The sequence below is a fragment of the Anabas testudineus genome, chromosome 6 (assembly GCF_900324465.2).
Source record: "Anabas testudineus chromosome 6, fAnaTes1.2, whole genome shotgun sequence".
Classification (NCBI taxonomy): domain Eukaryota; kingdom Metazoa; phylum Chordata; class Actinopteri; order Anabantiformes; family Anabantidae; genus Anabas; species Anabas testudineus.
The window spans coordinates 23,382,700-23,395,359 of record NC_046615.1 but is presented as its reverse complement, the minus strand read 5'-3'; the positions used below and the strand labels follow the sequence as shown (position 1 = coordinate 23,395,359).

The following is a 12,660-nucleotide window of genomic DNA, read 5'->3' as shown; positions in this document are numbered from 1 at the left end:
GGTATAATACATTTTTATGCATATTCTTAAATAAAAAAAAATCTGATGTGAACTCACCAGGGTAGATCCTGAAGAAGCCAGTGGAGCTGCCAAAGTACTGCCAGGTGAGTGTGGGATCCTTCTGGAAGTTACTGATGAAAACGTCATTTAATGCCTCAGAGTTGTAGATGGCATTGAGGATGTATGGATCTGCACATAGATGACAGGAAAAGAGATATATACATATATATATATATATACATGATACACCTGGAAATCACTGAACAAAAGCTAATATAAAAGTCCAATATACCAGCAGTTTTTAGAAAAAGTAATAGAATACAATGCAGGCAAAAAAGCACTATATACTATATCTGTAAAGGATGACCTCTGACCTTTGTTGTAGACATTGGTGGGAACCTGGATGTTGCTCTGCTGCGTGTTCACCAGCATGTTGTTGAAATGTTCATTCCCCTCCAGTGGAAACTCTCCACCGAGATCCACGAAGTTCCCGTCCTCGTCCACCGTGTTGATCAACATCGAGTTGTAGTAATCAAACTGAGTGGAGACAGGAAGAGGACATGAAAACGTTCCTTTCAGAATAATAAATTGTTAACACAGCTCTAGTTTAAATAATAAATGTAGATCTGGACCGAGGAGTTACTGTAATAAATCCCCTGAACAAACTAGTCGTAATACATAAAAGAATATATCTATATTTTTTTTCCAAATTATAGAATTAAAACTATAGAAAATAAATTATTACATGCAGCGTTCACTAACATTTAGCAGTTGAAACATTTTTAGGTTGGATTTGGACCTTAAATTGGTACCACGGTATATTCTTTATTTTTCTCTATGCAGCTTCTTTGCCTTCTTGTGTCGACCTAGTTTCTTCACAGGATCAGTAAAGTTTGATATAATCTAATTTCAGGTGTCAGGCAAAGGTTTAAAGCTTCAATCTGCTGCAGAGTCCAATGCAGAGCGACCTGATCCAGACAGGTTAGTTGGCTGGTTAGTTGTCACTAACCTGTAATGTAGCGTTAAATTCGTGGTATAGGTCGCCGTCTTCTGCTGACTCCGCTAACCTCTGGAAGCAGAAACAAAAGTAAAGTTAGGCACAATTATAAAGCGTGTGTCCACTACGAAGCGATAACATCCACTGATGCACTACAGGTCCTAACCTTGCTGGATTGTGAACAAAAGACAACAAGCTGTAAATGGTAAAAAAAGAAGAAGTGATTTTTCTGTTATAATAGATTACTAAAGACAGTTGGAGGTCTGAGCAGGTACACTATGCAGTATTTTACACTAACAAACAAAGATTGGTGAAACAGGTGCATTTGTGTAAAGTTTGGTTTAGCTGTAACCCTCCAAGTGCCAAGACAACAGTTTTCTTTAGTACACACATCACAGATCAAGCCGCTGTAGAGCTGATTGAACAAACGTTAGTTTCTTTTACAATTTTGACTTCCAACCTTTATGAAAACAGGATGATCAAGACAAAAGGATTATTGTGCCTTCTGTTTTGCAGTGATGGTTTGTGTCATAAATCCAGCAGTGAACTTTCACTTCCCCTTCACTAAAAGTCACATTGTGTTTGGTTCAGGTTCAGATGGTTCTGTTGTTAGAAAACCAACTGTATCTCTAAAGACCACTTATTAATACATTAACACTGAGGCTTAATTAAACATGCTCACCTTCACAGACTTCATCTTGCTTCCCAACATTTGTTCGATTTCATCAGAATACTCCTTCACCAAGCTGTCTCCATCCACCTCCACGATTTTAATGATGGGCTCCACATCTCTCAGTTTCTGAGAGGAAACAAAAACAGCTGCCTTCAAAAACACCCAAAAACTGAACTCCCAGGAACATTTAAAGGCAGGGGAGTTAGTGTTAATATGTTTAGATAAACTATCTTATACTGATAAGAAACAGCAAATGTACATTTGGCTTTACCTGCATTTCTATTAAAATGTGTCTTAGAAACAACTATGAACAGTTTATTCATAATACTAATTTATAGCAAACACAAACTGCACATCAACATGAAACATAGACAGAGTTTCATTACTCAAGGATTTTTTGCCTGAGGGCCTGCACTGATTAACTCAATGTAATGTGTTAATGCATGTTTCTGTTTATGTGGTGAATGAAGCTCTACATTTGGTAACACACAGAATCACTGTCACACCTCAGACACAAGTTCGGCTCCAGAGTCCTGTGTGTGGTTAGGTTCAGGCAACAAAACCACTTTGGTTAGGGTTTAGAAAAAAATGTAGTTTTGTGTAAAGGTAAATAAATAAATACAATCTTTCTCTAACCTTAACCAAATGCTGTGAGAGTCTAAACAACCATAAAAAACATTTAATGATTGTGGAGACAAACTGGATCTCATGCAGCTGGCAGTTTGGATTGTGTTTAATCAGATTAATTCAGACTGTGAGACTCCCTGTCACACTGAATCAGCTGCCATGATGTTTGTTTGTTTTTTTTTTTTTTAAACCAAAGCTCTGTGAGGTAATCAGGTCACTTTCTCTGGATCAAGAAGCTCAAGGTGGATCAGGCAGCTGAGAGCAAGGAGAGATGGCGCAGTCTGGTTAGTTACACTCTGAATCGCTCCATTAAGTCATTCACTAATTCGACTCAGGCTGAGCAACCCACTTACTGAGGCGAATACAAACATTTAGTGCAGCCTCAGTGGACGCCTCTCTGATCAGCATCCATTCACACAGAAAACTCAACACCTGGAACTTCAGAGTTCCTGTAGTTTTTCTAGACTGTGACTGATGTTTGCCATGTTTATTTTGTACGACTACACAAAAAATATACATATATACATTTTTAATTAATAGTCCTGCAAAACAACAAGCACCAGGTAACATGGTGGGAGAAGATGAGAAAGTGTGGTAACTAACAGTAAGTTACGCAACATTAGCTTCTTTACTATAACTATAATCTACTGTATCTTCAGGTTTCCAAAGAGTTATTTGATGGGGCTTTTTAGATTTAGTTCAGAATGCAGATCACTGTCTCTGCAGCCAAGGTGGGTTGTGAAGTCTCCGACATCATTATCACAACACTGCTGGTAAATTATTCTCTCATTTCACAACATAACAGAGTCAAAGGATCCCATCAATATAGGTAGGGGTCAATGAATCAGGGTTTTTGCTTTAATTTCTCAACCATCTATATATCTGAGCAGTGACACAACTGTCATTTTTCCAGTTGATAAAACATTAAAGAGTTCAAATACACAGGGATTTACTCACAGTGGCCTTTCCTCTGCTGAACAAATACCTCCACATAAGCACATATAATGTACTTTAACTAAGGCTGTTAACACACTTAATGGTTTCTAGAATAAAATGATTCAATACAAATTCCTTATAGCAGCAGTTTAGAGTATTTATGTAAACATGTTTGAGGACTGTGTTGGTCTTTGTGTTGTAACAATAACTTTAGAGCTGAGGTTAACACACTTTCACTTAACACACAATCACTTCTACTATAGGAGGTGGACGTTATGTCTGAATGCAGAAAAACTGCAGCACTGCCTATGATAAATCTAAATCTGACAGATAAATGGATGAATGTCTAAAATCAGAACAGGCCACAAATCCTGAGGCCGGTAAAGAGGGCTCGATCCTCAATCTGGGCATTACCATGATCCCTGTGTGTGTTTGTATGGCTATCATTGTGAGGACCAGCATGAATTTTTAACCATAGGACTGAGGACATATTTATAAAGAGAGGACATTTTAGCCGGTCCTCACAATGAGGGTGTTTAAAGAGCAAATTTGGGTGGTTAGAATTAGGTTTTTGTTGGGGTTATGGTAAAGCTTAGGGTGGGACAGTTAGTTGTGATAGTTAGGGTTAGGGTAAGGCAGAACAGGTGATGAATTAAAAATTGAACCAGAGTAGATTAGCATGGCCTACGCACCAGTAGGGGGGAATGAATTATATCAATGAGTATCCTCATACTGACCGTCATACAAAAATTGTGTGTGTTGCCTGGTAAACAGACAAACAGAGACAGAGACCATCACACACTCTTTCTGATATTGTGTCTCTGTATTTGCAAGTTTGTGAACTTTTCTCTCCTTTTTTCACCAACTCCAACCGGCCGAGGCTGATGGTTGCCCGTTCTGAACCTGGTTCTACTGGATGTTTCCTCTTCAGTGTTGCCCAGTGCTGCTCAACGGGGACTGTCCGGCTTTATTCTCCAACTCTGTGCAGTTTTAACCTAAATGTGTGAAGTGCTTTGAGATGATTCTATTGTGAATTGACATTATATAAACGAAACTGAACTGAAAGACATATTTTGCTGTAATACCTAGATTGCAATTTTCTTGGTCAATTGTCTTCTTTTCTTAATAACTCCAAACACCTTGCGGTCCACATGGATGATTCATATTTATAACAACGTGAACTGGTCAAATAACACGAACAACCTCTTCAAAGAGGACACAGCAGACCAGTCTTCCCTGGAGGTTTTTGTTCCTTTAATGTGTGCAAAAGGCTACTGTCAATGTTTTTGAAGTTTGTTTTTGAAGGTGCTGGGGAGGAGGCATCAAGGCTGGTGAGACCAACAGACAGAAAATCTGCTGTCAGACTGGAACTGGACAGTCTGGAGGATGGGAGACAAGATCAGTGCCATCCACAGTCCCTCTCACCCACTCTACGATGAACTGTGGCAGATGGGAAGCTCATTTGGCCACAGACTAATTCCAACAAAAAGCAAGAGGGAGCGCTTGAGCAGTGTTTTATGCCCATTGCCATCAGGACTTACACTGTCCGTTCAAAAAAACACCTGGATATAACTAAGCAAATAGGTAAGAGCCTCCCATTAGATAATTACTGCTTAGATGATTATCAGACTCTCCCATCATCAATACATAAAAACGATGCCACAGTAAATGCGTGCCATACTCAAAGCTCAAGGAGAGTGTACCGCCTTTTTTTTTTTTTTGCAGTGTGTTTTCAGACAGAAGAAACATGTAGTTTTACACTCAGTCTGTGTAAAGTATCTCTACAGTATTAGAGAGAAAAGTTGGACCAAATTTTCATATCCTGATAATAATACACATCATGTATTAGCACCCAACTCATGTAACTCCCGTTTCCTGGCTGTGTAAATTGTCCATGTCTGCAAATGTGAGTTGCAGCAACAACCACTATCTCTTATCTTTGTGATTCTTTGCCATAAGCTCTGCTGCAGGCAAAAGCCTCTTGCAATATGCGAGTCTGGTGTTTGTCGGGAGCTCTCGACTGCACTTTTTGGTTCTTGTCTGCTGTGCAGCTGCTGCAAGAGTTTAGTGGTGTTTGGGTCTGTGGGGTACAGTTTTCCAGTCCATGCTGAACATTTCATACCCAATACCTCTTACATGTACGAGCTCGTTTTGTGTTGGCTGTGTCCAAGCAGATGTTTGTGTGTCACGGTGACCTTCACCTTTGACCTTTCAGCCAACCACCCGAAAACGTAATGTCTCAAGACATCATGATAGAGCATGATATGAAACAACAGACAGTGATGCATATCTGAGTGGTAATAGTTCAAATCACAGGAACAGAATAGCTGACACATTTCTACCTGCTGTGCTCTTGTCTGTGTCTGTTCTCGTCTTAGGTTCAAAAACTTTATTTACTGACTGTGACTTAATTTACCTTTTGCAGCAGCAGAGATCCGGAGTATTTGGTTGTGAAATCTCGAAGCTCAACAGAGAATACAGAGGCCCACTGCTGCACCCTGAAACACAAACAGACAACAGTCAACGCCATAATACATCAAGAACAATATCTACAGGATTGATGTACAGAATCCAACATCGCTATTGTCTATACTGAAGTGGGCGACAAGAAATACTGAATAAATAAGTGGTGAAGAAAATATAGTGGTGATTCCTCATTTACTCAAAATGCAATTGTAAGGTACTTGTACTTTATCTTATGAAATATAACACATTTATAGATGAATCTACTGCTAAAAGTAAATGAAACTGTTCAAATGAGATTGCTACTTAATCATTAATGCATAAGCAATAATAATCTAGATATAATATTACCTAGGTTTTAAGAACTGAATACTTTTAACTTTGACAGCCGAAGTACATGCAGCATATTTTTTAGTTTATATGTTGTTTTGTAGTATTTCTTTGAGGTCATGTTATTTTACTGAAGTAAAGGAAATAAATACTTTCTCAACCACTTCATGAGTAATACATGAAAACAGAATATAGAGATTCCTATAGAGACACTGAATGAATCAAACTTTACAAAACAATAAATTGATGCCTTTTAAAATCCTGTATCATTTGGTTTCTAGTAACAACAGTGATGGTTGATCTCATCACATGAACAGTACATAAACTGTTAAAATGAGAATCTCCTGCATACACGGTGTGCTGCATGTATGTAAACAGTGCTGCATCTTGGTAATTTTGGTTGGCTGTTGTCATGGCGACGGTCTGCAGCAGAAAAAGGCTGTTAAATATGACGTTGATGAAAGAGATTTAGATAATCTGTTCTTCATCTGGGTCACGGCAGCGAGCCGCAGGTGTCTGATCAGCACAAACTATAACACAATACAACACGCAGAGCTGCAGGCAGTGTAACAGAGGAGCCAGGATGAGCTCAGGTCCCTTTTAGGAGACACGAAACCAGCACAAAATGGACAATAATCAAACACTGTAGTGCAGCAGTTCTTATCCTAAGGTTTTAAAAATACTGAACAGACTTCTCTTCACAGCTGAATGTGTGGGCAGGTGTGTTGGACAGCAGTTAGCTTAGTTTCCATAAAGTGTGGGTTACTGCTCTGATAAATGTGTTCTCACACCAGAACACCAGCTCCTGTTTAAATCTCTAACTAAAATACTGAGAAGACAGTGTGTTTCTGCAACAGGTGCTACAGACAACTTTAATAAAAGTGAAAAACTCCTGCACACCATCCTCCTTCTGACCTCCTGCAGGTTCTTTTTATATATGTTTAACAGTTTACAATACAGGACTTTTCCCTGAAATTGTGAAAGTGTTATTTGTTAAAGTGAGAATAATTAACTGAAAATTCACAAACAAACAATTCTGAAATCAGTTCTGCATAAATAGCCACCCTTTTTCAAAATAACCGTCTGTCAGTTTCTTGATCTGTTGACAATCAATTTTTTGTGCAGCAACAACCACAGCCACCCAGACACTGTTCGGAGAGGTGTACCGTTTCCCTCCACCGTAAATCTCCTGTTTAAGAAGGGCCCAGTTGTCAATAGGGTTTAGGTCAAGTGAGGAAGGGGGCCATGTCATTATTTTTTCATCTCTAAGGCCTTTACTGGCTAGCCATGCAGTGGACTACCTTGATGCATTCATTGTCCTGCATAAATATCACGGTCTTCATTAAAGATCTAGACTTTTTCCTGTAAGACTGCTTGAAAGTCCAGTACCCCACCTCCACCTTACTAGCAAATCTAGTCATGGATCCATCAGTCTGGTCTGCTGAGACTCACTTTCATCTCGAGTCCATAAAACATTTGAAAAATCAGTTTTTACATATTTCTTGGTCCAGTCTTGACATTTGAACTTGGTCAAAATACTCACTTGCATAACAAACAACATCTGATGACACGATGAGAGCGAAAACAACAATTTGAGGTGAACATAGCATCAAAATTGTTATCTCATATATATCATTTGATCTTTAACCCAAATGTCTTGATGTACTGTAAAATCAAATCGATTAACGCTGTCACTTTTGGAGCAGAGGATAATTAAAAGGTTTTCTACTTTACTTTTTCACTTATTTAGCTTTTAAATTAAAGTTCACAAAATATGCCACTTGGATAAAAACATGTCATTAAGATGTTTTTGCAAAGATCATGTGAAAGGTTATAAAAATGTAAAATATTGTAGGATTCAAAAGAATATTTATTAAATGAATTCTACCTAAATGAGAAGATTTGAATGGTCATAATATTTAATTTCATCAACACTGTCATAAAACATTACACTAAGGGGATGAAGACATAGACACATTTACATTTAGTCATTTATCAGTCGCTTTTATCCAAATCGACTTACAAGTGAGGAACAAGGCAAGCAAACAAAATGTAAGTCAAGGAGAAAAATCATCAAAGCAAAGTGCTGTTAAAAAGAGTTTCTGTTTCAAGAGATGTGAGTACAAGAGAGCAGAAAAGGTGATGTGGAAGAGTTCTGTTTTCATCAGTTTTTTAAATATTAAAGTGAGGTCGCTGAGCGTGCAGAGTTCTGCAGCTCATTCCACCATCGTGGGATCACTGAGCTGAACAGTTTTCTTTGGTGTCGACTGTGTGGTGCTGGTACCACCAGACGTCGTTCACTGGCCGAGCGCAGTGGACGGGAGGGGATGTAGACCGTGACACAGAGAGAGAGCGTGTGCTTAATTTTTGTGTGGCTGTCTTCAGTTATGGTTTTGTTTAGGTGAGGGTTAAGGTCAGGGTAAGGGTTAGGGAAGGCATTATGTCAGCAGGTGTCCTCACAACAATAGAAAGATGTGTGTGTTAACTCAGCATGTGCTGAAGATCAGAGGACGTCCATCTGTTGTGGACATTAATCCTCTGAGTTCACTGGAGACCTATACAAACCCAAACGAGCTGTGTGTGGAAATCTTCAGGCCCGTTTACTCTTTGCACATTTTTCTATCTTTGATATTGATAGAAGTGACATTTCTATCCTGCCTGTTTATCCTCAATAACCTAAAGTCACAGTTAAAATGTGGGAAGTTATTATACCACTATATTTTTAGTACGATTCGCAATTTTAATACCAACTCCTTTTTTATGTTGACTATTTTGCAAGTTGCTGAACTTCACAATCGCACTGATTTCCCTATTTTACAAAATATAGTCTTGAAGAATAAAAAAAACAACAACCTGTGAATTAAATGAATAGTCGGGCAGAAGTGCAGCATTCGGACTGCAGCACTGGAATAACTGTGAATAAACTGTGGCTGTGTATCTCGTAGCCCAGATCAACTATTTTGAGCAGTGTCCACTTTTTCATAGGATTTACAAACGACACTGTGTCAGTTACATCTTTCCCAGCGCCTCCCTGTTGGATCCGATTCTAATGTCAGTAAAAGTTAGTTTTGTTGACCTCCATGAACAACAACAAATACCAGAAATCCTTCAACTCTGCATTTCAGAGATAATTAATCTGGTTTCGGAGGTCTGGCACCAGGTGATAATAGTCTCTTTAAAGGCCAGAAAATGATGGTTTAGCTGGGAGTCACTGAGGAAGGTGACTGGGCTGATGGACCGGACCTGGGGCCAGAGAACCACATGTGGTGAAGCAGTGCTGGACTGCGGCTGCTTAAAGCCTCTGTAGGTTCACTCTAACACTGCCTGATGTGTTCATGCTATGCTAATGCTAATTCTCTACTCCTAAATTTAGAAAAGACAGAGTTTATTTTTTTAAAACCTCAAAGACACGATATCTAATTACATTCTTACCCTAGATGACATATCATCATATCATATATAATTTGGCGCTATACAAATAAAATTGAATTAAACTGAGGACAGCCCAAGTGAATAGGGTTGAATACTTTTGCAAGAAGCATATTTCATTTAAAATATTTTGGTGTAAAAACTACTACAGATGTACTAAAATTGGCGATTCGATGGCATTCCATATCACATTCTTACTAAGAGCTCAGCACCCTAAAGCTAGAATTGCCCCTGGTGTTTCCTATTTTGTGTTTATGGTGCAGTGCAAATAGAGGGATTATCTGTTTCAATGCAACATAACCCTTTACATAAAGTGTGTGTTTCTTCTAGGTCTCTGTTTGAGCTAAAGGTTGGAATCAGTTTAACTGTAGGTAAAATGTTACGGTTTGGACTTAGACAAAAGGATGTGCATTAATTACTGTATAAGAAAACAGAAAGCAATATTAAAACCAAAGCATCTGAAATAATCTCTCAGCTGATCTGAGTGTGGACAGAACAGAGCAGAATTCTGAGTCCTGTGGGAAAACGGCAGCGTGTCAACACACTCATTCCCCCAGGATCTTTATGAAAACACAATGCACTCTGGGAGTTTGCTTCTGAAGATTAATTCATTTTGAACAAGCCCGATCACAGCTGATTTCTATAAGCTTCACATCCACACAGATTATCATACTGACACTAAGAGCTGCCAAGCACAGCATGTTGCATGTCGCTTGCAGTTACAGGTGGAGTTTCAGAAGGGGACCATGTGAACAAACTCTCTCTGTAGCTACATGTCAGGGTAGATGGTGTGTTGTTAGTGGTACTAAAGAGTAGAACTGCAGACCTACATTCATGTGTCCATTATGGCTCCTCAGAAATAACCACGAGGCATTAGAGTGAGATCAGCAGCTCTGGAGCCACTGATGCATTTATACAAAGAAAGTGTACAGTATCTGAGGTTTAAGGAGCACAGCAGCATCCAGGCAGACCAGATGTTGGGTGTCTCACTGAACGAACTAAGGCTTCGGAAAAAGTCGGCCTTCCCACTCCAGACTGAGTTTCTGTCATTAACCTGTACTTTTATTCATTTTATGAGACAAAGTAGTGGAAATAAAAAGTTTGCAGGAAAATGTTTGTTCTCGAGATAGGAGACTTCTACGTCCCTTCACCGCAATGCCCACACCAAGATGCAGTGCAGTGTCTCTGGCATAAACACAAACTCTACTGGTCCAACACATTCACTGCTTTAGTCGTTCTTGTTGGACACAAACAGTTTTTGGGTACCCAGCAAATGACCTGGTGGAAAAGAGGTAAAACAGCCTTGGTGGACATTCATCAACACGTCTTTAGTGCACCCAAAACACTCGCAGCACTTGTTTCCAAAACAGGGAGCGGGCTGTGGAAACCAAAACAGAGTGCTAAACGAGAGTTTAGTTATGGGCTAAGTTCTTATAGTGAAAAAAGGCCTGTAAGCAGGACAGGAAGGAGGAAATCTAAGACTGTGGTTCCTCACAGCTGCTGCCTGGCTCTGTAGGTATGGATGTTCAGTGACTTCATTCTGTCTCAATAGTTATTAATGCAAAGGTAAATCTGCTTTATTAAGACTTACAAGTTTTACAGACTCAGAAAATTCAATTTAATGTGTGTGAATGGGACTGATTGGCGAAGTGCGTAGATAGTATCCACTGAGAAGCTTCATGTTTGCTGATCATTTATTGCTAATTGTCACTGTTGCAGCTAAAATGTGCAACAACAGCTTAGATCATCTGCTGCGAACAGATTTCAGCTGATAGACGAACAACAACACAACATCACTCAATGTAGCCAAAGATTGTATATGAGGTAGGAGCACCTCTGAACAATGTGTTTCTTTGTAGACATTTTAAATTCTAGTGGCGATCCAAACCTTTCCAAAGATTCCAAATAAATCTGTATATAAGCTGGAAAATTAGTTTAAAAGATGCATAAAACTTCTACAACATGTGATGTCAATTTAGAGCCATCAACCAAGTGAAAAACTTTCATATTAAGTGACTGACTCAGGGTACCAATCCAGAGAAGAAAACACTTAGACAGGACACTTACGTCTCAGGTGGGATCTTCATCTGAGCCTGAACTGTAATCCACAGGCAGAAAAATCCCAGAATCCTGAAGAGCTTCATGAATTCCAGCATCCTGATGTTCATCCTGCACCCAGCTGCCAGCATCAAGCTAGTCACAGCTTGGACTCTAAAGTTTTGGAGGCAGTTTCACAAACTGGGACCCGCTCTTGAAGTAACAAAGGATCATACAGAGTTTGTGGGAAATGGTTTCCTCATTTTGGCTACAGCCAGAATCTGATGATGGTCACAGCAGTGGGCTTTAAACCCTGAATTCCCTCCATCGCGTCTGGATAAACCTGTCCTGCTGCAGGCATCTTCTCACTGTGTCCTGTTTTATGTGCTCATCATCCTCGTGGAAACATCTACATGCTCCCTAACAACGTTAACATCATCTGGAAAATCTAGAGTTGTTTGTGAGAAGAAGAAAAACTAAAAAGAAAATGAATTCATCACAGAGACTCCATGGACAAAAAGAGACAAAGAACTTTCTGCTGCACTTGGTCCAGGTTCTTGCAGGTTGCTCATGACACCAGACTGGAAGACATAAAGTCAATATTCTGCAGCGGACACTGCAGTCGCCTGCATCTACTGTTCACTGTCACCCAATTTGCGACATAATCCACTTGGATTAAAAACTCCTCTTCCCCACAGAGAGAGAGAGAGAGAGAGAGAGAGAGAGAGAGAGAGAGATGCGGGTAGAGGGAGGGGAGGGACTGGAGCAGGGGATTGGATGAGAGCTCTGTTTTATCTAAGAGGATTAGAGCAATTTCTGGAGACAGACTTTCCTGCGACCAATCAGAGTCGCCGGAAGAGAAAACACCATGAGGTTCAGTTTGGCCGCTGAAAGAGAGCTAGAGTGAGGCCAGCCAAGAGTGACATGATGCCCCGACACACAAAGACACACTGAGTCAAAGAGCCGAATAACGACACAGCAGTGACTGTTTTTGTATTAACCACACTTCATTGACACCTGTGGTAGAATTGGACCCGAACCAAACAGTACCAGCAGCTCTGAGGTCAATATCTAGGATGAGGGGGAGCGTCAGGGAAATGTCTAATATCTGACCTGAACTTGACATTACCCAGATGAGCTGTACGTGAATATGCCAATCAGTCAGCCC

General features: G+C 39.8%; 1 protein-coding gene across 1 annotated transcript in view; it reads right to left on the bottom strand.

Annotated features, from left to right (window-relative positions):
- The window catches only part of LOC113165754 (voltage-dependent calcium channel subunit alpha-2/delta-4-like), a 49,988-nt gene extending 38,365 nt beyond the window's left edge, over positions 1–11,623 (bottom strand). Inside the window, exons 1-6 of the mRNA XM_026365461.1 lie at positions 11,523–11,623; positions 5,650–5,731; positions 1,680–1,796; positions 1,010–1,069; positions 375–537; positions 58–189 (exon numbers count right to left, since the gene is read on the bottom strand). Coding sequence (XP_026221246.1) covers positions 58–189; positions 375–537; positions 1,010–1,069; positions 1,680–1,796; positions 5,650–5,731; positions 11,523–11,623 — 655 coding nt within the window. The remainder of the gene's footprint in view (positions 1–57; positions 190–374; positions 538–1,009; positions 1,070–1,679; positions 1,797–5,649; positions 5,732–11,522) is intronic.
- Positions 11,624–12,660: the final 1,037 nt, after the last annotated feature.